This window comes from Sceloporus occidentalis, unplaced genomic scaffold, assembly GCF_023333645.1.
Source record: "Sceloporus occidentalis isolate IW3139 unplaced genomic scaffold, rSceOcc1.0.p SCAF_7, whole genome shotgun sequence".
NCBI lineage: Eukaryota > Metazoa > Chordata > Lepidosauria > Squamata > Phrynosomatidae > Sceloporus > Sceloporus occidentalis.
The window spans coordinates 53,048,710-53,074,339 of record NW_028316987.1 but is presented as its reverse complement, the minus strand read 5'-3'; the positions used below and the strand labels follow the sequence as shown (position 1 = coordinate 53,074,339).

The following is a 25,630-nucleotide window of genomic DNA, read 5'->3' as shown; positions in this document are numbered from 1 at the left end:
TTTATTATCTTCAGAAAATATATACTGCATTTTTTCTTGCTATATATGCATTCTTATACAGAAAACTGAATTGCAAATGAAATAAAATCAGTATCACAGAATCCAGAGAAGCAAAATTATCTACTTTTTAGGTATGATGCTTGCATCTCATCCAGTACATTTCTGATGGATTCTATACACACCAATCCTCTACGATCTTTCAAGCTGGCTTGCCTCCATACTTCATTAAAACTTTCATCTGAAAGCTGGACACCAATGTTGCGCAAAATACGTGCAATCTATGAAAGCATATACAGTTTTATTAATGTTTGAAATCACACTTGAGAGAAAAAACATATGCTCATGAAGATAAATCATTCTTTGAAAGGATTAGAATACAGAAATGGTAGATTAGAATGTAATGGGGAGACTCTGGCATCAACCCCCACTTATGTAGCTACGAATCTCACTAGGACATGTGGGCTTGGTCCTATTTCTCAGCATAATCTATCTCATAGGGTTGTTTTGAAGATTAAAAATAGGGTTGTTTTAAAGATTTAAAAAAATGCTGCCAAAGGTGGGATAGAAATGTAACAAATGAATAAATGGCCACTAAAAGGGGAATTTTAACTAAATATGGAAGAAGCCCATCAAGCATTCAAATTAGGCTTTCCTAATTCCTAGTCACAACTCAAAATCCACACCTGCCCTGTTTTTTGTTTGTTTGTTTGTTTTTGTGAAACTTCAAAATTATCAGTAGGTGCATACAGTATGCACTTGTTAAGGAATACAAGCCACAATTTTTGGTAGAACCAAATATGATGAAAAAAGTGCAAAGAATGATATCTAATGAAGGACAAAAGTGACATGAAATGCAACAAACTAATATGGACCTTAGCTTAGTTCCAAGTTTGACATCAAGCTTAATAAAATAAATGGACAAAGTAAAACAAGGAAAAGGATAGGAATATTCTCAACACCTTATTGTTGCTTTTTTAATTTTTTAAAAAAGAGTATAAGATCTTAATCAGCTACAGTATATCTAATTTCTCAGATACAGTACCTTTGTAGCTTCAGCATCCATGAAAGGGTGGTGCTGCTGAGATTTTTGAGCTGGTGGCTTTTGTCAACAGAAAAAGTAGCCCTGGGTCAGACCAACATTGCTTCAAAGATATCCCAAACATGAAAAGGTTCTTTCTACCATTTTTCCTTTGGGAAATTCAGTACCCATACAGATGTGAGGACTACAATTTTATTTTTGTTGATTTCTATCCCACCTTTCCTCCCAGTACAAGATACAAAGCAGTTTGCAACAAATGAAATGGTACAGTGTACCCTTGCTGCTAAAGGGAGTGTTGCTGATTAGGACTCCAGGTAACCTAGAATCAGAGTATCGTAGGCACTCTGTTGTTGTAAAGTAGGGACTTTACAGAAAAAGGGTGAGTAAAACAACATGTTTGAGTTTTTCACCCCCCTGAAATCTTCTGTCATTGTGCTATATATTCCTCCCTATTGAAATTTTCTCATAAAGTCTGGGGAGAGGTATTTTAAACATTATTTCATTTAGACTCCAGCCCAAATCCATGATCAAGAAAGCAGCTTTTCCTCAACTTGATACCCCTCAGAATGCCTCCTATCATCCCCAGACATCAAGATCAACAACATACTTTAAGAATGCTATGTTAGAGAACACTTTGGAGATCATCCAAGCCAACTCCTGCCATCCCCATCTATTATCTTTTCCTCCCTGCCCCTAGTTCCTCATGATGCTTATGGCCCAAGCACTTTGACCATATAGGTTTTGGAAGCCACTGAGCTGTGAAAGCCACCCTGACCATTCTATAGGTTTTTGAAGCTACTGGCTAGAGCTTTTGATTTTACAAAAATGTATTATTATTTTTTTACTTTGATTTACTTCTATGTACTGGTAGTCTGTATCCTCTGTACTAGGGCAGTCTGCACAGTGTGTAGAAATCAATGCTTTGGTCTGGGAGAGGATCACTCAGTTTTGCTTCTATTCAATCATGAAAGTGTGGACAGGGACTCTTTCCTTTTTCAATCTCTGTTGAATTCTTAAACATTGTAAATTTAATTTATAAACATTAAATCATAAACACCACAGTCCACCCCAAATTTGGTATTAGAGAAGATGCTGGTGCTGATTTCTTAACCATAAAGTATTCAAATTGTTGTGTATGTGCCTGATCTTCCAGAGTGCACTGCAACCTGGACTAATTCTAGAGGAGCTGTGTTATCAATGAAAACTCAAAAAACAAGCATCTATATTGCTGTAGTCTACCTCCGCTTTTGATCTTGACTTGAAGACATCTCTCTCATACACTCCTTTATTGTTCAAGACAGAGGGGCTGAGCAAAGCATAAGCAGTAGCTTGATCACCATAATTAGTATTGTCACTGATGCGCCGAAATCGAGGAGCAGGAATGTCTGAGCGAATGGTTGGAACACCATATAGTGGGTAACCTAGAAGAAAATACAGACAAAAGAGAAAGCAGTCAAGTGTTAGTTTTTAAGCAGTTGTTTACAGGTCTGGATCACATTCAATCTTCAAAACAAATGCAGAGTATTCCATACTTTAGAAACTTAATACAAACATATCTTCTCTTAATCTGTGTACACTGCCTGCATTTTCTATTTCTCTTTCAAGGCATAACTAGAGAAAATGCAGTTCATAAACAGAAAAGATGCAGTGAAAAGGTAAGCGTCTCTCATTAGCAATTAATTCCAGTAAAAAAAATAATTACTTTCAGGTTTCACTAATTTTACTGAGAGACAGTGAACATCTTGCCTGATTTTCCTGTTGAAAGCAAGAGTTACACGTTCTTAATTTTTGCCTAAATTGTATAATTGCAGCCTGGCGGAAAGCAGACTTATACTAGCAGGTACTTATAGTAGCAGGAATTTCCCCCCTTTTATGCTTATCCACAAGTGAAGCAGGAGTCTGATCTACCATTAGGCTGACATTTTACTTGATGTACTGTGTGGAACATCCCCGTAGCTTTTATTTAAGATCAGGCATATGCTGTGTTTTCCACATCTGATCCCTACAGGGAACATGTAGGGGGGACACATCATCTTCCAGTTTATGTAAGGCTTTTGGAGTCTGTGAGATTAGAGTTGACTATACAAATTTATGTGGATCACATTAATTTTAACATGAATTTCCCTTTTCAAAGGGCATTTTCCATGCACCCAGTTGCCATTCGCTATTTCTCAACCAGTAGCATGAGAAACTGCTTTCTGGAGTACCCTTTAGAATGTGACAGGTTAAAAATTACTGCAGTTTGTGGCACCTGCAAATGTGGCAAATAACCTGATAAACAAAAAGTGCATCTGTATTTACTTACATGATGGTGGAATGCCTCCTACAACTGCATTATATTGAGAAGAGGTTGTGCGATAGTCAGAAGATACATGATCTGTTGGTCTTGAAAGAGTTCTAGGTGTCTTTTCTGAACTTCCAGGTTCTTTTAGCACTATGTCTTCCTGCTTTAGTACAGCATCTTTATCCGCGTTGGCTTCTGCACCTTCTGGTGGAATGAGGTCAAAGGGACCAGGCCTTTTACCTATGAAAAATAAATACTACCAAAATGACAAAATGTTTATCATTTTCACAAAGAATGACCACATCTTAAGGGATATTGAAAGGAGAAAGGGATACTGTAACAGCAGATAAGCAGCATAAAAATAGTTCTTGTGGAACAGTTTTAAAAAAGAATTACCACATGAGGGCCTAAAGTAGTGGTGGGCAAAGTGTGGGCCAATGTAACTTCCAGACACCCCAGTGTGGCCCACCTGTGTCCTCATTTTTTCATTGTTTTTACTTGAAAAGACACCTTGCAACTTCTAGGAGATGCATTGCAGTTTTCCTGTGTTGAGGCCTAGAGGGCAATCTCTCTTCAACGTGCTTCATTCACATGTTATTGTTTTTGTTTTCTGAAAGACTTCTCCTGGGTCTGAATCACATGGAGGTGTAAAGCATAACATAATAGAAGATGACAGCTAAGTTTTTTAAAAGTGTGGAGTGTGTGCAGCCTTTTGAGATCTGAGAGGCCAAGTGTAGCCCCAGAGCTCTGGCATCTACCTACATCTGCCTAAATCCCATTACTAACTCCAGACACAACAAGCCCATTGACGTGGCACCATATTCTACTTCCTCAACTCTGAGCATCTACTTTGCATGTCATGCAGATTATTTTAATTATGCAAGTTACTCTAATTTGCATTCTAAATATGCAAACTAGGCACACTAAACTTGTTTTTTCCCTCCCACTTTGTCTCAAGCTTTATACCAGTTATTACAGTTACATCTGATGTGAGTGAACCAGTTTATTGGTGAGTAATGTTTAAAGTGCTGGACTTGAAGCAGGGAGACCCAAGTTCAAATCTCTGTTTAATCATGGAATTAAACATGTGATTATTAGGGAAAATACGATACTACTGTGTCTCAGCAAACCTATCTTAAGGGATTGCTGTGGGGATTAAAAGAGTGAGAGAAACCATATAGGTGGATGTGTAGATTCACAGCGCAGTAAAATAAAATAACAATATTGCCATGTTTGCTGTGCACAGACACTTTCAGTACTATTCTCAACAAGTCACTATTTTTTGCAATCTTTTTTTTTCTTTTGCAAAAAGCTACACGTATATGAAAATACTACAGGAAGCCGCTTCTACATCCTCACCCTGGTAGCTGCTGTTTTGTTTTCCTAATAGCATTTGCATGGTAGAGGTAAATGGTATTCCTCTCCTATGCACACTTAACTTATGTAAGACAAACTATATACTCATGTATAAATCTAGAAAGTTTAGTCAAAAAATTGACCTCAAAAAACTGGGTTGACTTATCCACAGGTCAAAAAAAGGAACCACTATCTCTGAGTAGAGTGGTGAAAGGCGAGAGTTTAGTTTATTCCAGGAGCACCTAAAAGAAGCACCAACCCCTACTCCAACTGAAACAAGCAACTAGATGTAGGTGTAGATGTCTATACTTGAACTGTCACTACTCATTTGTTTACTTTCTACCAAGCATCTGCTTCATCATAAAATCATGTTCTCTTTCTGGATTTCACTGAATCCAAGAGTAAAAATTAAAAATACATTTAAAACACTCATAACGATATGTTGGGATTAAGAGAACAAGCTATTAAAACAGGAGCCAACAGCCTTAGTAGGGGCCCATTTCTCCACACTGCCCATTTTTCAACCCAAAATTACAACTGAAAGTAATTTCTAGTTGTGGTTTTTACATATTCCAGGCAGTGTGGGGGAGACAGGAGGTATTTTAAGGAAATCTGTTATTCTAGGTGTGGTGATTGACCAGGGACAGTGTTATTTCACCTGAGGTTTTTTTGAAGATTCGGGAGCTTCTGGAAGTTTAGGAATTTAGGAATTTGGACAGCTGCAAAAAAAGTTTTGGGGGCCACATTCTGCCCACAGGCCATACATTTCATGACCCTATACTAAAAGATGCACATGTGGGAGGGCAGAAGCCATGTTAATGAATTATTAATTAAGGAGTAGCCAGGAGAAGCAGAAGCCATTGCAAATCACATGTGGATTAAGGGATTGCTGGTGCTTGGCCTTTGGCATGAACTAAATCCTACAGAAGATGAGGAGAAAGGAAAGGAAAGGAAAGGAAAGGAAAGGAAAGGAAAGGAAAGGAAAGGAAAGGGGGGGGGAGGCCTTTCTTAGGCAAAGAAGAGGCAGTGCTGATAAAGGTACTTTCCAGGATGGCTGGGAAATTGCCACCAGCCACTTTCCATTCTTGTCCCCTAGACCTTTCTATTACACTGGAGAAAAAAAAATGCAGTAAAGCAAGTCTAGTTGCTAAAAAAAGGACTCTGTTAGTATCTATTGGAAAACTAAAAGAGTGGGCATGAGTTCCCACCACCACTGAGACCTGGGTTTCTTTGCTTCCAAGACAAGGGAAGGCAGACACAATGGGGAATAGATCAGTGGGTGTTTTGGAGAGCTGAGGGCATTTTCAAATGCCTGATAATGTCAACCTCTGATATGAACTCTATCTATACACAACTTAGAATGAATCAAATTATTCAATATTGTCATGAACTCCAAATCTTCAGTTTACTTTAGAAAACATTCCCTGAATCATATCATCATGCTAGAATCAAAAGAGATGAGGGTTCTAACCTCAGTGGGTAACCTTGGACACATCACACTCTCTCAGCATCAGAGGAAAGCAACACCAGCCTTTCTCTTAATAAATCTTGTTTTAAAAAAAACTGTGATAGGTTTACTTTGGGATTGCCATAAATCAGAAATGACTCAAAAGCTCACAACAAAAAGCACTTACAACTTACCTTTAGTAATGATTTTTTCTTCACACTCCAGAAGGGGCATTTTTTCTTTCCAGTTAAGGAAGTTCACAAATTCCAGATAGTCTATAAAACCATCTTTATCCAAATCACAGTAATCAAATAAAGCATCCTGAAGTTCATCATCCAAGTTCAAGTTGAGCTGAAAGCAGGTCTTTTTCAAATCTTCCCTGTTTATTTTCCTATCACCATCCTAATTAAATAACATAACATATGTAAGAGAAATAAAGGCAGACTGTGCTAGTCAAAACCATGACTCTTGGTTTTCTAAACCAATGTTCAAATAATTTAAGAAATTACACCCTCAAGTTAAAAATATATATTATTTTTGACGAGAACATGAATTTGCAAGAATAAAGTGTAACCGTGGGTATATACAAACTGATTTTTTTAAAAAAACAAACCCAGAACATTCCAGATTTTGTTCCTGTTCTTTCTGATATTATTGAACTCTTTACACATTTTGTTTATTCCAGAATAAGGGAAAAGGGAAGAAGGCAAAGGGTGGAATATATACTCACAGATGCATGATTTGAAAAATTGGAAGCATGACAGCTCTATAGTGCTAGATAGTTTCAAGGCAAATTGAGTTCAAGGCATGTGGACGTGCCCCAGGTGCCTCTACCGAAAGCATAAAATTGTGCTTTTGGTGTGCTTGGAATTTGTTTTGGAATCCCTAGCTCACTGACTTACATAATGCCAGTAGGTCTAACCAATCCTGTTTTGCAGGTTAGTTTTGGGAGCTACAGCATGATGATATGCCCAGGGTTACAATGCAAGACATGGCCTCTTCCATAATTGCTACCAAACAAGCTGCATTCCATGGGTTATTGCCATGGCAAGTGAGTATTCATATCTGTGGGTGGAAACTGTTATCTGTACTTCTACAATCTTCAGTTGTTGTTAACTACCCTCATGTCATAGCGACCTTGTGGATAAGACATCTATCTCCACCACTCCCTATCTTCCACTGCTCTGATTAGGTCCTGTAAAGTCATGCCTGTGAGCTCCTTAATAAAGTCTATCTATCTAGCATATGGTCTTCCTCTCTTTCTACATCCCTCTACCTTTCCTAGCATTATTGTCTTTTCCAGTGAGTCATTCCCTCTCATGATGTGACCAAAGTATGACAACCTCAGCTTTATCATCTTGGCTTCCAGGGAGACCCATTTGTTTGTCTTTTGGGCTGTCCATGGTATCTTCAGCACTCTTCTCCAGCACTACATCTTAAATTAATTGGTTTTCCTCCTATCTGCTTTCCTCATTGTCAAACTCTTGCAACTGTACATGATAACAAGGAAAATAATGGCTTGTACAATTCTAACTTTTGTACACAATTGTATATAATTACATTTTTGAATTTTTTAACAAATTCTTTTATAGCTGCCCTTCTCATTCCTAGTCTTCTTCTGATTTTTTGACTGCATTCCCCATTCTGATTAATGTTTGATTCAAAATATGGGAACTATTTTACTATTTCAATTTCCTCATTGTCTAGGTTGAATCTGTTTAGATCTTCCATGGTCATTAATTTTGTTTTCTTTATGTTGAGCAGTAAGCTTGTCTTTGCACTTTCTTCTTTGATCTTTCTTAGTAGTTGTTCCAGGTCTGTGATATTTTCTCCTAGTAGTATGGTGTCATCTGCATATCCAAGATTACTCATATGCAATGAATAATCTATACATCTCTAATTATATTATCATTAAAAAACTTTATGTAGAAATAGCTATTTATGACACCAATATTTCTGTTCTTGAAGCACAGCACTCAGAGCTCACATGTATAAATACTGTATTTAACACAGCATTCTCAGGAGGTACACATGACATTTTGACACAACACAAACCTTATCATAATGCCTGAATGCTTGTAATAATGTGTCAAAGTTGTGGTAATTAACTTTCTTCAAATGCTGTCGAACTGCAGTGAAGACAGCTCGCTCTCTGTCTTTACCACGAAGGTATTCACTAGGAAGCCTGCAATGAAGAAGGTCCCCAACACCTATACAAGAAAGAAACTTAATCAAAACTTGGTTTGACCACATTTTACTTTATACTTCCACAAGATCCTTCACAATCTCAGCTGTTCCATATCACATCTGTATCAAATGGAGGCAGGAAATAACAAACTACTATCAGTTTGTTATAAGCTTTTACACCCATTTTTCCATCATCCCAAGCCATTTTTCAATAAAAAAAATACTGTGAGTTCTAACAACAAAAAATAAGTGGAAATCATAAGGTCCTCCAAATGCTGTTGGACTTCAACTTCCAGAATTCTTAACTTTGTATGCTGGCTAGGACTGATGGAACTTGCAGTCTAGCAACATTGGAAAGAGTTGCAGTTTCCATTACTGGAATAATATAACTGGTTAACAAATGTAAAAAAAAAAAAGCAGTAAGAGCTATTGGAAACAAATACACAGAAGCTGCATGAAAATGCACATCTCAAGATTAAATTTAAAAGTATTAAAAATTTAAAGGTCCAGGAGAAAATAAAAAAGGTATTAATTTGGAACAGAAAAGACATTAGAGCTGCTTGGAGAAGAGTTTCAACAAACAGTGCAACACCCCCCAAAAAGTCTTCTCTTCAATTGCTCCCTGCTTCTTCCCAGGAGAACCTATGGCAATAACTTTAACAGAAAAGGAGGTCTATGTGGAGGTAAAGCACCTCTTTAGGTACCTAGGGCTCTACCACTGAGAGCTTTAGAGGTATGCACCACCACCTTGAATAGACACATACCAGCTAGCAATTGTTGAAACTTGGGCTGTATCCGCACTGCAGAAATAATCCAGTTGACACCACTTTAACTGTCATGGCTCAATGCTATGGAATTCTAGGAAATGTAGTTTGTTGTGGTACCAGAGCTCTCTGACAAAGAAGGCTAGATGTCTTATGAAACTACAATTCCAGGATGTCTCATGAAATTACAATTGAGCTGTGGCAGTTAAAGTGGTGTCCACCTATACTATTTCTGCAGTGTGAATGCAGCCTAATTTGAGGTTGGTGAGATATATCTGGTATATGCTCATTGGATATACCAGACCCAATGATATACTTATACATCATATTGGAATTTTCTTCCCCTCCTCCTCCTGGCCTCCCAGAGCATGTTTTTAGGATATAGGCAATGGGAGCTGCAAGGGGGAAAGGATTCTGGTGCAATCTGGAGGATCCAATAAAAGTAAATCAAGGGATTCTGGCCAGTGATTCCTCCCTGCCACTCGGTGAGTAATTTTGCTGCTGTGTTTTGGAACTAGATGAGTTTTGGAGCAGTATTGCAAGGCAGCCCCATGTACTGTAACAGGCTTTTCTGGGGTTTACAAGAATACACATAACTTAGACCAATGTATCCCTTTTAAATTTAACTTGTGAGGCACATTGCCTGCATGCAGAAAAAAAAATGAAAAAGAGCAGTAACTCCTAAATTATAAAATGAAGTGAAACAAACAAAGATTGTACTTGCCATACTCGTCAGGACGAACAAGCACTCCAAAGGTATGATCTGGAGGAACGTTGAGCGTATCAGCTATTCTGAACATGAAAAGAATCTATTAGATAAATGTTTGATTTTTTCAACCAAGCATAATCTTTGTCATAGGCATGAAAGATATATTTGTCTGTCAGTTCACCTCCTGTATTTTATTTAAAAGATTAAAAGCAACTGATGAAAACATTTAGTAAGAGATCATCTGAAATGTGTTCACTGGGACTTTGCTACATAAATCAAAGCCAGCCCCACTGATCATCCTTTTCTTTTACAACCTCTTTTCTTTGAGTACACAGTAAGAACTGTCAAAAATATTTGCACAGCAGGCAATAAATGTCTTTGATCATGATGCTTAGATTTCTTGGGGGGGAGGGAGAGTTTGAGAGAAAGAATGAACCCCAACAGCCTAAATAAGCTATTTCTTATTTAACAGATATACATGTGCACATAGTTTTCTTCATATTTCTGCCAAGATAGAAATATTGTTTCTTCCCTAAAATATCAAGGCTGGGGAGTAAGAGTAGAAGTAAGGTGTAAAGGAGCAATAGGTTTTTACAGGATTAGGAGTAGGAGTGACATTTTTAAAAAAATCTCACTCCAGAGTTGCAATTGCAGCAGTAGGACAAGGGGTAACCCCCAAATCACCACTACTCCCCAGCCCTGTATTAATCAGGGCTGGGGCGTAAGAATAAGGAGTATAGTAAGAGGTTTTTACAGGAGTAACATTAAGAAAAAATATCTTACTCCAGAGTAAGACAAGGAGTAACCCCCAAATCACCACTACTTCCCAGCCCTGCCAAATATGTTAAACAAACATGGCAACTTAACAAAACTGGATATAGAAGGAAGGAAGGAAGGAAGGAAGGAAGGAAGGAAGGAAGGAAGAGAAATTTATTGGCTACAGCAGAAATAAGGTAGATATAATCCTCCAAATGTTATTTGATTGCAGCTCCCATCAGCCCTAGTCCACATGTTGAGCTATCATGGGAGTTACAGAAGAAGGATACCTGGAGGGTTACATGTTCTCCATCCCTGGAATAGATGTACACTATTCATTAGAAGTTTTACATATCTTATTTTGGTTCAGAAACTTGGTGGTACCAGTGGCTTGATATTAGAATCAATTGATAAAGAGGGGAAATTAAAATTTAAGCCTGCCATATCCTTTAAGTGGAATCATACAGTGCATTAGTGGGCAAATATTTGACAGTATCTAAATCAGACAGGGATGTAGCCAAGGGGGGGGGGGTTCTTGGAGTCCGGACCCCCCCTTCCATTAGAAAAATGAATGGTGTGTGCTGCTGTGCCGCCGCACCCAAGCCCCATTATAATGGTGGCACTTAGTCTGGACCCCCCCCTTCCTAAAATCCTAGCTATGTCCCTGAATCAGAGAGTTAATATGTCTACAAGCATTTTGCTGCATTGTCTTACTCAAGCCCAAATGATACCATGAACACATCATAGCTGCTGCCTCTCTTTGTCTCCTGATATCTTTGTTAACATTTGGTTAAGTATTCCATGTGGCCTAAAGCCACAAGACACTGGGCTTCCCTAACTACCCCTGCCTACAAATCAGGCTGAGAAGGGAAATGCTGAGTATGCTCCTGGCCTATTACACAGTTTCTTTAAATTATTGGGAAACAAAAGATGAGATATAAGTTTACAACACTGGGCCTAAGTTTTCCTGGTGCACCACAGTAAAAGTGTCATCCTGATTACCCCTTTAACTAGCAGTAAGACATAGCCAATGCTCAAACTTATTTTCTTTTCCAAACTATAAACAGATTTTGTAAATATAATGTGGTGGTTGCATTCGTAGGAAGAAAATTTTGAAACATTCTATGTTCACCCCAGAGGATTAAGTATGTAAAAGTGGCTAGTCTGGCACTTCCACACTCCAAAATATGACTACCTTCTATTTTCTGCTACACTGGCAAGACCATCATCATGGCTCAGATGACTGGCAAGCACCATAACAGCAGTAGAATTCTTAGGGCCAGATGCTAATTACATTAATCATGCACAAACTGTTGTGACAATCCGTAACTGCTGGCATCACACATGATATGGCAAAGTTTCACTGCAATCTGTCAGTTACTATCACCTCTTGCTATCTGAAGGAATATCTCAAAATGGGAGCCAAGGCAATATGAAACCAGGTGGCTTGTGACATAATAAAAAATACTAGTTGTCTGAATTTTTCAAGTAACTCATAGCCCCTTGCAAGGGACATGCAAGAAAGGAATAAAACTCCATCACATACAGCTAACTTATTTCTAAGGGATTCCTTCTCTATCCATTTCTGTTGTAGATTCCATTGTAAAAACTCCATCTTATTCACTTACGGATCTAACACCTTTCCAAGTTGAGGCTGAAATTTTTCCTTGAAATCATCACTTCTTTTAGACACAATTTTTGCTGACTTCTTCCTGGATAATTAAAAGGTAATTGAAAAACACAATTCCTATTGCATCTCAGTATTCTATATTCTGAGGAAATAAAATAGAAAGGCCTTTACAAAACTACTTTTTTAAGCCAATAAGGGTCCAGTTATACCACCCCTATGCTTTTTTAAAACCAAAAAAAGTCATATCCAATGTTTATCAACATTATTTAGGGTTGATTTTCAAGATCTTGGCCCTATTGCCCTATGTGTCATATTATGCACAGTACAGAATGAACTGATTTAAACAATACTGACAGGATGCTTCTAGAGGGATGCTCCAGTAGAATGACTTGACAAACCATCATATCCATTTAATGAAAGAATTAAAAGCTGAACTGAGCACTGGACTTGAATAAACTGGCTAACACAATTCCGTTCAGGTTACTCAGCTCTGGGGACTACCTTGTATAAAACATATGCTCAGCTTGGTTTTGCTGGACATACTATTTTATACTGGGCTGAACACTAAAACTGGTCTCTCACTATGACATATAAATGTAGAGGAATGTTTAGAATATAGAAAGCCGACATAAAGATTGTCAAATGAAGCCTGTAGAGGACTCAAAATGAGAGCCTTGAAAATCAAGGGATCTTACTCATTTTTGTCTCTGAGCGGGGAAACAGATGGGCAAAATAAAGCAGTTTCCAACCGCTTTGAAGGTGGGGTGTTTAGATGATGCACATGTTGAAAGTGGCTGGAAATCAGACCAAAGCCACACTCTGGGACTAAAAACAAGAGGAAAAGCCGGAGTAGTCCAACTTAAGGCAGAAAATGCACATCTTCGCACCTGCATATAATCACCCTGATGCAAGTGTGGAGCTACAGCAAAGCAAAGAAATGAAAGTCTGACAACTCCAACAGATGTAATGACAACATACACAAACCAGACAGTCCAGGGGGGTGGACAGAATGAAGGGGTGTGAAGGGGGCATATAGAGGAAGCTTCCATGATTGTGCTTTGCCAATGTATCACTCACACACCAATATACCAATGCCTTATACAGGCAAAGTATCGCAGGTGTGACTGTATGGCTGATCAAAGGGACAGCCATGCCATGGGATTCTATTTATGCAGACGTGCGAAGTACCTGGAGGTCACAGGCAGTGGGTGGATGTCACCGTGTGCATGTATGGTGGAGAGGCAACAAAAAAAATTACCCAGCGGCATGGCTTAACACTGCGCCACATGGTCTGTCCTTGGGTATTCGGCCCACCGTGGGAGTGGGCCATGAGGACAGCAGGGTTTCAAGTCGCTTTTTCCTGCCCATCTGTTCCAACCTGAGGCAGCTAGTCAGAAGGCACTGAAGGACATTCAAGACTGGAATTAAAAATCTCTGGGCAAAAGCTTTCTTGCCAGGGAGTCCAATAATCCAGAGTTGCTAAACATCATGCATAATTGCAATAAATGAAAACTGGATATGTTATAGATAACACTCAATTTGATAATAAAACCACGGGAACCTAGGCACCTGGGGCCTTCTCTCACAAAGCCTCAGGTCCGTGACGAAACCAGGAATTGGCAAAGGACCCAGAAAGTTGAAAATTCTAAGTTTTATTCTTTAAACCGGCAAAGAATAATGTCCTCAGTGGATTTCAAAATTCCAAAACAGAGAGACCCAGAACCACCACTACAGATAGAGCAAAACAAAACACTAGCTTTCTTCTTAGTTTTAATGCAATCTGATACCACATACACTGGAATCTTGGAATGTCCTATATTCTTGGAAGATGCAATATATTTGCTACTGGTCAGGCCATTATACACAGTGAGGTAACAGTCTCAGGTACCTGGTTTTGGCTCTCCTGAGAGGATAACATTTTTCTTAGTTATTTACTTTTCTATTTTCATTCCCAGGAAAGAAGAAAGGGGATTGAAGGATATTCTGGGACAGATGCAAAAACAGCTTTGCTTGATTTGAGTGCTACACCTTGACTTGAGGTGGTGGAAAGAAATATGTCCTGTTGCAAGCTGTACAGTATGTTATATTAATGTTGGCTGTCTGATTTAACATGATGACATATATGGGTGCCAGAAAAGGTGGAGATGTTGGCTATTATTGATTCAAATATGTGCCACCAGAAAAAAGTAACTATAGAAAAGCCAAGCACTGTCAACTGGCCTTGTAACTTACATTTGCAGATCATGGTGCCAGTGTAAAGTTCTACTAACATTTCGTCCATCATTATAGTGTGGTGTTTCTTTTCCATAAGTATTAAATCTATTGAATGTAGATGGGTCATATTTTCTATTCACTGGCTCCCCTGCAGAAAATAAGAGTCATCATTTTTTCTGTCCAACTGAGTTGTAAATTTAACAAAATATTCTGGAAGAAGATCAACTCCAAGCTAGTATGAAACTCATAAAGAATCATTCCAACGTATTATGTTGGTGCAGGGAAGATGTGTCCCTCCAAATGTTAGATTCCAACTATCTTTCCAACTAATAGGCACGGATCCTGAGAGTTTTCATCTAAGAACAAAGGAAATTTCCCTTATCTATGGCAGGGGAGAGAATTGCTAGTCACTAAATGTGAACCTTATCAGAAGTGGCATACTGGAAAATGTTGAAGTACAGAAGCTCTTCAGGACAGGTCTGATAGCCATAATTTCATGGACAGATTAGGCAGGGATGTTGATTCATCATATATGAAACCACAGAGAGCAGCATCACAGAGGATCAGTTGACAAATAGAATATCTACTAGAAAAGATTGTGTAGTGCAGTGATATCCAAACTCTGGCCCTCTGGGTGTTTTGGACTTCAGCTTCCAGCATCCCAAACCATTGGCCAAGGTGCTGAGGCTTCTGGGAGCTGAAGTTCAAAACACCTGGAGGACCAGAGTTTGGATATCGCTGGTGTAGTGGCTAGCATGTAGAATTTCAGCTGGGGAGACTTGAGTTCACACCCCTTATCAGTCATGGAGTTCAGCTACATGACCTTCAAGCCAACCTGGTCTCACAAGGCTATTATGTCAATAAAGTAGTGTAAAAATAAAAAATTACGGCCATATAAGTCACCCTGCGCTCATTGGAGGGTGAATACAAATGTGACCATTAAAATATGAAGTACACAGCCTGCCATTGTACATGCTGGGGAAGCATGTTGTTAACTGCTTATAAACATATTATAGACATATTATAAACATATTACATTTTAACTCCACATTAAATTAAAAGAGAAGACATCTCTATTTTTAAAATAATGCCTTCCAGGTAAAACAACAGGCTGTACAGTTCGGCAATTAAGGCTGGCACGGGGGTGGAGTGGGGGCATGGCATCTGCATAATCCAATTTTGCCCTCATGCCAGGATGACGTCGTGCACCACACCACATGGCCAGTGGCATCACGGTGCTCTTCTGGCGCTGTGTCCAAAGGAGAACCAAAAAGGTGTGTTGCCAACAGCTACGGTGACCTTTCTGTGGTACAAAAAGGAGCCGCTTTTTGTGGGTCCTTTTTACGCCACAGAAAGGCCAGATTGAGGCTGGAGCTTGTTGTTGCCGTGGCCCTAATCCAGCTCTGAAAGGGGCAGTCTGTTGAGCCCCAAAGTTTCTTACCAGGGACAATATGTCCGGTACTCCAAACCCTCACATTTACAATACTGACATACTGTTTGCAACACCCTTGGTCTTGCTCTGAAAAAAAGTATTAGAGCTGCACCTTGTCATCTTCCTGTTCTACTACATCACTGTTTATCAAATCTGTTGTTATTGGTATCAACACAACAGAATCCGTATTAGAAAAAAAAAGTCAGCCCTAAAGAACAGTACACTATCTATCTATCTATCTATCTATCTATCTATCTATCTATCTATCTATCTATCTATCTATGGCATTTATATATTACCTCTTAGCCCCCCCCCTCCAGCCCTCCAAGGTGATTCACAACGAACAAACACATTTTTAAATATATAAATAAAAAATTAAAAAACAAACTAAACATACTTCTTAAATAATTTTTACTTTTTATTATTCTGTATAGCAGGAAAAATATATGCACTCAAAATGATATATTTACACTACGGTTTATGTGTATAACTTTTACTTAATACTCACATGTTCTTCTTACTTACCAACATAATAATCATTGTGTGTAAGAACATACAAGTCATGTCCTTTTTCTGCTTCCGTCTGGACTTCATCAAAAGTCTTTGGTGGATTTATAACGTCTCCACCAGGACCCTCTGAAAATCAGCCAATATATGTAATGTAATAATCTAGTCAAGATAAAACTATTTTTAAACTCTCTATAGAAACAGAGTGATATATCTTGAGAGCCATTGGCATACTGGTTCCAGAGGCTCATGGATTAGGACTGTAGCATGCCATAGGATACATCAGAGTCATTTGTACATTCCAGTACACACAATTATATAATCATTCTATCACAGCAGACAGCATGTGCCTTAAATTTGCCCTTATTATAAAATATTCTATTAAAACCAACATAAAACAATATTGCCTTACCCAGAGACCCTTGTGTGCTTTTCCTGGCAATGGGTCTGACAAACACTGGAATACGGCCCTGAGAACTCCTCTGAAAGTTAAACTGAATTCAGCCTTTGGGCTGAAAACAGTTCCACACCCTTGTTCTGGGCATTTCTTGTCCCATGATCTCAAATGACAGAGAGAGATTCCACCATGCAAGTAGTTTCTTGTTATATTTTTTCTTTTGATACAGAATAATAAAGTCACTGCCCCAATTGGTTTCCTTATTTGTTCTCTCTGGCTCTTGCCTGTAGCTGAAAGGCAGAAAGGAGAGCAAATAAAAACTACTGCCATTAGAAATGAAAACATTTGGGGCAGTGACTTCTTCATTGCCTCTGGCAAGGAAAAACTGAACAATTGCTGAAATGCCATGTGGGCAGCCGTGAAGCATTTTTGAGTTCACATCAACTTTATTAAATATTTGTGCGATCGTTATTGATTTTTGAGGTCGTGCATATTTTATACATTGGCATTGGCTAGTGTAGCTTAACTGAAGTATCATAAATTGATCCAAGATTAGATAATTGCTTTTCAAGGAGAAGTTCATATCAGAATCTTGGTTTTAATTGGAACACAATTCCATTTTGAAGAATGCCATGCTCTTAAGGAATTCCATGTAAAGTTATAATACGCAGTGGCAATCCATTTGAGCACTATTTTGTTTACCTCTTATGGTTGCTACTCCAAATGGAGTATTATTCATATCCACTATTTTGGGTAATTTTAATGACTGATCATGGGATTTCCCAAGGGGAGCTTCACGAGTGCTTAAATAAATAGATTCTTTCTTCTCTTTCAGTTTTTGTTGAAAGCATGTTTTGGGAGGTGGATTTGCCAATGATGCTACCTAAAAAAAGAAAATCACAGTAGGTGATACATCAGTTTTGCCCTTCTGAGCACTCTTGTATCTAATACATTAATTTTATTACCTTTGTATGGTATGTTACCTCCCACTAATTTAATTTTAAAAAACAAATTAAGGTATACCTTACAGATAATGTCAGGTTGATGTAATGTAATATCCTGAAATTAATTACAAACATGCATCACTTAATTCCTATTTCTGACAATACATTATCCAGAAAACCTAACTGATACTGGTATTTAAATACAGTTCCTAAAATATGTAATAATCAAATTTCTATGGAATTACCATCTACTGCTACCATTTTTCTAATGACATTAATCTTTCTATTTATTATCATTTACTACCTCTAGCAATAATACTGATATGAACAAGCAAACTAAAATAAATTTGGCTAATATTTTCAAATCAATTTTATTATATTCAACAACAACAACAATTTATTGAGTAGCCCAAGGGCCGTTTCAAAATGCTAGTAACATAATAAAAAAACAGTATCACACAGCTATATATAAAATGTAAATGTAGTGCACTAGGTGCAATAAATCTCCATACAATATAAATACATATGCATAACCTAAGCGTGCATCAGGACCAGAACATGCACTACTTGTATACAGTTTATATATATCTAAAAGATATACAATATGTGCTAAAAGATATACTAATAAACAGATAAAATAAAATAGTTAACAATTAAACAGTAATCTGTAAGATAGTTACCATAGAAAGTAAAACAGAATTAAAATTAGAATTGAAATGGGAGGCAGAAGTAACATAAAATAACCGTCGACATACGTCAAATCTGTTCATCCCCCTTACAATTAACACCAATCATTCCCACATATCTAGATCTCAACAGCGATGCTTTATGAAGGAACCAAGCTGTGGCAATAGAGATTTTTGAATCTTGTCCACGTCAAAAACGTATACAAACTGATTTGATCTCCAGTGTTGTCTTTCCAATCACATAGACATAAAGACATCTTTTCTACAAACTGGTTGCCTTTTTGTCTTCTTTCTTAGGGTTCAATTAAATTTATTAGTTTTACTACTTATGCCACGCCTTATACTGTTTACCCATTCAGAGGTTACTGCCATATTTAACATATTTAACAGCCAAATTAACAGAGTTTAATGTTGTTTCAACTGTCATAACTCCATCCTATGAAATCCTGGGATTTATAGTTTGTTCTGGCACTGAGCCATGGCAGTTAAAGTGGTGTCAAACTGCATTAAATGGGCAGTGTAGGTGCAGTCTCATTCTTCTTTAGAGAGGATAGGTTTTTCCCCCTCAATTAGTAAGTGAAAGTACCTTTACTATAATCCATATTTTAACTGATTATTTACTTTTGAAATAGCAGTTCACAAATGAAGGACAAAAGGGGAAATCATCTCCAATCCTACCTTGGCTCCCTCAAATGAACAAAAAGTTGTCTCCAGAAAAAGAAGATGTATAATGGCTTGGATCCAGGTTATGCTTGTGGAAAAGCTGTGCTTGTAAATGTTTCCTCCATCTGGTTTGGGGGTATTCCCATAGCAGTCCACATGACAGTACCCCAGTGAGCAGGAATGCATTATCTGTGTACTATCTTTAGGGAACTGGAGCAGCTGTCTAATTGCACACATCTAAACCTGAAGCCAATCTGTTATATGTATGTTTGTCTTATAGATTTCTCTCATGCCTTTCAGAAAACTTGTATTACAAGCTAAAAAGAAAAAAAAGAACCCTCATTTCTGTGTGGGGCTACAAACTGAACAGGCACCAGGATGGGAAGCAGGTGAGTGACAAGTCAGAATACATGACAAAGAAAGATATGAGTAAGCCCAGTTTTCTCTTTCTTTTTCTGTGTTGTGCCTAGCCTAATCTCTTTCCTTCCTGCACAACATGGGGTTTGAACTGAGTAATTCTTACCTGGGCAAATCCAGCAAACAAGGTCTATACTGGATGTTCCTGCTCCCATCCCACACTTCAAATAGTCTACATGATTACTAGAAAGATTTTATTGAAATATGAACTATAAGATTATAATAAATAATAAAATAATAATAAATGTTTATTTATTAACCGCTTTTCCAACGATCAAAGCGGTGTACATGTCGTTAGCCGAGCAATAAGAACAGATTAAAAATCTACATCATAAGATACATGTTAAAATAGAATTAAATTCAGACGACATTAAAAACATACGATATAAACTGTTAAAAGCGTAACAATCCATAAAAACAGAGCTACAAAGACCATAGGGGAGGTAAAATCTTAGATGGAATTGGGAGGGTAGGCTTGTTGGAAGAGGTGAGTCTTTAAAGCCTTCTTAAAGGCTTCCACCGTTCTACTGTGGCGGATTTCTTCAGGAAGGGCGTTCCATAAAGAAGGCGCCACAGCTGAAAATGCTCGTTGTTGTGTTGTCTCCAATCTCACCTTAGGGTGGTCAAGTAAATTTTTTCCTGTGGATCTGAGCTTACGGGGAGGATTATGCAGGGAGAGGCGTTCCCTCAAGTATGTGAGAGAAATATCCCAGTCAGAACTTGGGGAGCTTTATTTATTTATTTATTTATTAGTTCATTTTTATGAAAAGGGGATCCAAGGAGGCTGACAAAATATGTCATATCTCTTTATATCGCATAGAATTTGTCAGCATAGATCCACTGGCCATGTAGCTCAGGGATCATCGAAGCTATAGTCCCAAAAAGTAATATTTCCCAGTCTTGGATTCCAATTTATGTCCAATGAACACCCACTCCTCAGAGCTAACTGGATTGTTGTTTCTGAACCATAAAATCACCAGACTGTGTCCTAAGAAGAAGAAAAAAGTCTCTGATGTTCTTACACTTTCCGAAGGGACAGATTTTATACCATGTGTCAAATGTGAGGCAATATCTGGATCGTTTGCTCGGCCATAAAATATTCTCTCTTTACCCGTAGGAGGATTGCTGGTGTTTCGAAATTTTTTTACAACAGGCGGAGTTATAGGCTGTCAAATAGAAGGAAAAAGGTTTTAGAATCCACATTACTGCAAATATCTTTCCTGAAGAAGTATACAAAGTTATGCCAATCCATCAGAACAGAAAACCAATATGACAAAAGATTCACACCTTTATTAGGACAAAACAAAATGTCACCAGTTAGTGAGCGAGTGTCTGGGTTATCCAGAACTCTTTTTCATGTTGCATGTTGAGTCAGAGCTTAGAAAAGTGAATACAACTCCCAGAATTGGCCAGCCAACAGTTCTACAAGCCCCAAGGGAGGTTTGCCCAAGCTTTGGCAGAAATTTGATATTGTTGCCCCAAGTTCTGTGTGTAGACACTTGTGGAATTCTGCTTACAAAACCATGAATTCTACAAGTGTAACCAATATGGACCAAAATCCTATTTTTAGTCCTGAGTAGAAAAAAAACAGTTAATCAAATGGATTTGCCTACATATTGACTCACAATTCAGCTGTTGGTTGAATCTATAGTAGTGAGGACTAATAAACAGGATTCCAGCCATTGAGTTGTGCATTCTTGGAATGGTGCATAACTATTTGTCAGTGCTTTCCATGTACCACTGTACTCACTAAGACTGCATTATACATTCTCTATTGCCCAATGGGACACTCAACAGGCACACTGGCAGATACATAATTGATTGCACGATGTCAGTATTCAGCAGGATAGTTATGTAGTACAGTCGCCCCCCTGTATTCACACGGATTCCTTATCTACAGAGGGAGCCCTGGTGGCGCAGTGGTTAAATGCCTGTACTGCAGCCATTCACTCAAAACCACAAGGTTGCAAGTTCAAGACCAGCATCCTTCCGAGGTCGCTAAAATGAGTACCCAGACTGTTGGGGGCAAAATTAGCTTACTTGCTAATTAGCTTACTTGCTGTTCACTGCTATGATCTTTGGAATAGCGGTATATAAATAAAACAAATTATTATTATTATTACAGAGTTAACTATCCATGGCTTGCAAATATTTTAAAATATGTATAAATCCCCAGAAGAAAACCTTGATTTTGCCATTTTATCTCATGGACACTATTTTACTATGATGTTGTAGTTTGTGGAATTTGAGCATCTATGGATTTTGGTATCCACGGGGCAGGGTCATGGTACCAAACCCCAGCAGATACCAAGGGCCCACTGTACACCCACTGTATTACTCCATGAGTACAGAGTTATACTATGCAAGCACAAGTTAGGATATCATCAATCATGTATCAGTAACTCAGTTCTGTTTCCAGAATCAGAATACATAGGTTCAACAAGAGTGAGAGAACATGACGTTGTCACGCCGTGCCAGGGCGAATAGTGCGCCCCTTCCCCGGCCGCAAAAGGAGCTCCGAAACGGAGCTCTTTTTCCATTTGCGTCGCTGGGTGCAGCCTTCAGACAGCTGCGCCCAGCGACGCAGAAGAGAAAGGGGCCAAGTGGCCCCTTTATCCTCCTCCCCGCTACCGCGGGTTGTCCTTGGCGCTTGAAGCCCCAAGGACACCCCTTTCCAGGCTGTGGGGAAGGGGCCTTTTGCCGCTTCCCCACAACCTGGAAAGCGGCGGATCGGGGCCTCAGCGGCTGCCGCTCTGGCCACTGATACCTCGATCTGGCTGGGAAAGCGGCGGCCTGCAACCTGCCTTGGTGTTTTTTGAAAGGCAGCTAAGCCTATAAAGACATGTATGATCTACTTAAATGTAATGATTTCTAAGGCCATCTTTGATATTATTTGAACATTTGGGAGTTAGTGTTTGGGTTTTTGAGAAATTAGCAGCACAAATCTGTATGTCTTTATTTGCAAGGAAATCACCTGCTCAGATGCTTACTTGAACTCATGATAATCACATAAGTAAGAAATATGGCACTTACCCGAGGGGAAATATCAGTGAGACAAGTGGCTGCTGTTTCTCCAATTGGTGATAGCTTTCCTGCCTATGAAAAGGATGCAAACGCAAACCACAAAGGCAAGAGAACAAGTAGGGAAAAGAAGAAGAAAATATTTAGATGACAGATCTGAAACTGTGTATGTATAGGTTTTGCTTTCATTTACAACAGAGTGACCGGATGTCCTCCTTTTCCTGGACATGTCCTATGTTCCAATCTTCTGTCTGGAAGGAATTCCAAAATGTCCTCCATTCTGAGCATGTTTGTAACCTGGTGTGGATCCTATGTGAAGTCGAAGGCTTTCATGGCCAACATCATAGTTTTTTGTGTTTTTTTCGAGCTATGTGGCCATGTTCCAGAAGAGTTTATTCCTGATGTTTCACCAGCATCTGTGACTGGCATCTTCAGAGAATGCTGACCTGGAAGAGAGTGGATATATATACACTATGTGATCCTGGGTAAGGAAGAGTGATTCCCATATTAATCTGTGTGTTGTTCTGTTGTTGATGGCTGAGCCTCAGGGTAGAAGGATATGCAAAAGAGGATTATTGTCTGCTAATTGGTGATCATTGTCTGCTGGGAAAGCCTCTGACCCTGAGTGGTTTCTCATTTGCATTAGCTGAGTCCTGGTTTTGGTGTTCTTCAGGACTGGTAGCCAAACTTTATTTACTTTGAGTGTTTCTTCTTCCCTAGTGAAGTTATCCAAATGTTTGGATTTTTCATCCAAACATGAATCAAGGAATATGAGAGACACTGTAGACTGGGTCAGCCAGAAAAATCAGCAGTAGCAGAACACATTATAAACCATCCTGGGCACAAAATGCTGTTTGAAAACACTGAAATTCTGGACCATGCCAACAACTATCAGGTCAGACTGCACAGGGAAGCCATTGAAATCCACAAACACTTGGACAACTTGTATAAAGTTTGGCACATCCTCTTTTGCATATCTTCCTATCCTGAGGCCTGGCCATCAACAATACACAGATTAACATGGTAATCACTCTTCCTTAAACAGGGTGACACAGTATATATATATATATACCCACTCTCTTCCAGGTGAGTATTCTCTGAAGATACCAGCCACAGATGCTGGCGAAATATCAGGAATAAACTCTTCTAGAAAATGGCCACATAGCCCGAAAAACCCACAAAAAACTCTGGTGTGGATCCTTTTTAACCCTCCCTTCTCCCCCTCAAATGAAAGGAAAAACCAGGAATGGGAAAAGGTAATTTTAACAAAGGTAAATTCATCAGAAAAATACAGCTTGGTACATAATAATATAATAATATATAATATAGCTGTAAATAAATCCTATGAAATGAATTTATATATTTATATTAGCATTTTTAGCTTTTATTTTGTTAAGTCCATGAGAAAAAATATGGTTGCATACATAATAAATACAACTAAGCAAAGCAGTAGAGGACAAAGAGTCTTGGAGATGTCTTATCCACTGGGGTCACTTGAGTCTCGAGGCCAATGCAAAGGCACTTAACAACAACAACAACAACATGTATGTAATATAGTTGTAAATAAACCATATAAAATGAATTCATATTTATATTACTATTTTAACTTTCATTTGGTAATGTCCTACTTTTTTCTTGAATGCCCTACATTTTTCAGTGCCTTGTCCTCCTTTGTGGCTATGACATCTCGTCACCCTGGTTTGCAAATATATTTCTATAGCAGCAGTTTCTTTGTGGTGAAGATATAGCATAATCAGTGAACACCTTTTCTCACTTTATAGCCATGTACAATCCCATCCCTCACACACTTTCTTCACTCACCAGTCCCCAAGAGCTGTGAGTTGACTCCCAGAATTAATTTCCAACTGCCAGGGCTCAGTGTAGCAAGTGCTTCTGAGCATGTTCAGAGTGCATTCCCACCCATCTGCCCCCACAGTTTCAAGGAGCTATTCCCAGACCTTGCAAACTGAGGCATTTCTGACAAGGAGCTCTGAGTGGTTTGAATGTTCCCAAACACACTGCAGAAGTAATCCAGTTTGAGACCACTTTAACAGGGGGCGCAGTGCTAGAGAATCCTGAGAAGTGTAGTTTATTGCGGCATCAGAGTTCTCTGACAGAGAAGGCTCAATGGCTCACAAAACTACACATCCCAGAATTCCCTAGCATTGAGCCAAGGCAGTTAAAGCAGTCTCAAACTGGATTATTTCTGCAGTGTGGAATTTTGTTTTGACTTGGTTTGGGGTTTTTTTTTGGTCCCATAACAAAAGTTTTTTTAGGACTTGAACCTATTAAGTTGACAATAGATTATTTCTACAGTGTGTGTCTTGGACCATGGTCAGCCTATCCTGGATAGAAGGTTGGAATAGAGAGCATGTCCTGGAAAAGGAGGACTCCTATGGGTCACCCTGTTTTTCAGAATATCAGGTTAGATTTCTGGAGCTTTTCCATCCAAGGGATGGTTTAGGAATGGCAGCCCTTTAGAAAAGATGAAGGAGCAACAGAGGCAGCATCCGCACTGGAGAAATAATGCAGTTTGATACCGCTTTAACTCCCATAGCTCAAGGCGATGGAATTCTGGGAGCTGGAGTTTCTTGTGGCACTGAGGTCTCTGACAGAGAAGGCTAGATGTTGTTGTTGTTATTATTATTATTATTATTAAGCTTTATTTATAGAGCACTGTAAACTTACACAGCGCTGTACATGCAACCAGTTAAAACAGAATAAAATAAACCTGCCTAAGGTGTACAGTCTACTAAAAATAATTTAACATAATACATATTGAGACACATTAACATTAAATTGTAATTGTAAGCCGCCTCGAGTGTCTTTCTGGCAGAGAGGCGGAGTAAAAATAAAGCTATTATTATTATTATTATTATTTATTAAATAATAAAATATAAAATATAGTCTCACAAAGCTGCACATCCCTTAATTCCATCGCCTTGAGCCATGGCAGCTAAAGCGGTATCAAACCGCATTATTTCTCCAATGTGGATGAGGAGAGGAATGGAAGGTGGGGGGGAACTCACTGCATGGATGTCAGGCAAGCGGTCAACAAATTTCCCCTTGTAGACTTGCCGGACAGCTCCATGCAGCCCTGGGGTGGGGATCCCTCCCACCATTTTGGCAGGAGGGATCCACTGGGATCAGAGCAGAAAGCTGAGCAGCAGCAACTGC

The 25,630-nt window shown here is 38.7% G+C and overlaps 1 protein-coding gene across 1 annotated transcript; it reads right to left on the bottom strand.

Moving 5' to 3' along the window:
• EFHB (EF-hand domain family member B) lies at positions 1-25,630 on the bottom strand. Its single transcript, XM_089531333.1, has 13 exons — positions 25,483-25,630; positions 22,466-22,528; positions 20,455-20,598; positions 17,425-17,605; positions 16,344-16,454; positions 14,405-14,534; positions 12,171-12,254; positions 9,802-9,869; positions 8,182-8,336; positions 6,321-6,528; positions 3,345-3,563; positions 2,279-2,460; positions 1-278 (listed from the first exon to the last, which is right to left on the bottom strand). The coding sequence occupies exons 1-13, from the start codon at positions 25,573-25,575 to the stop codon at positions 117-119; spliced, it is 1,800 nt and encodes a 599-aa protein (XP_089387459.1). The 5' UTR covers positions 25,576-25,630; the 3' UTR covers positions 1-116.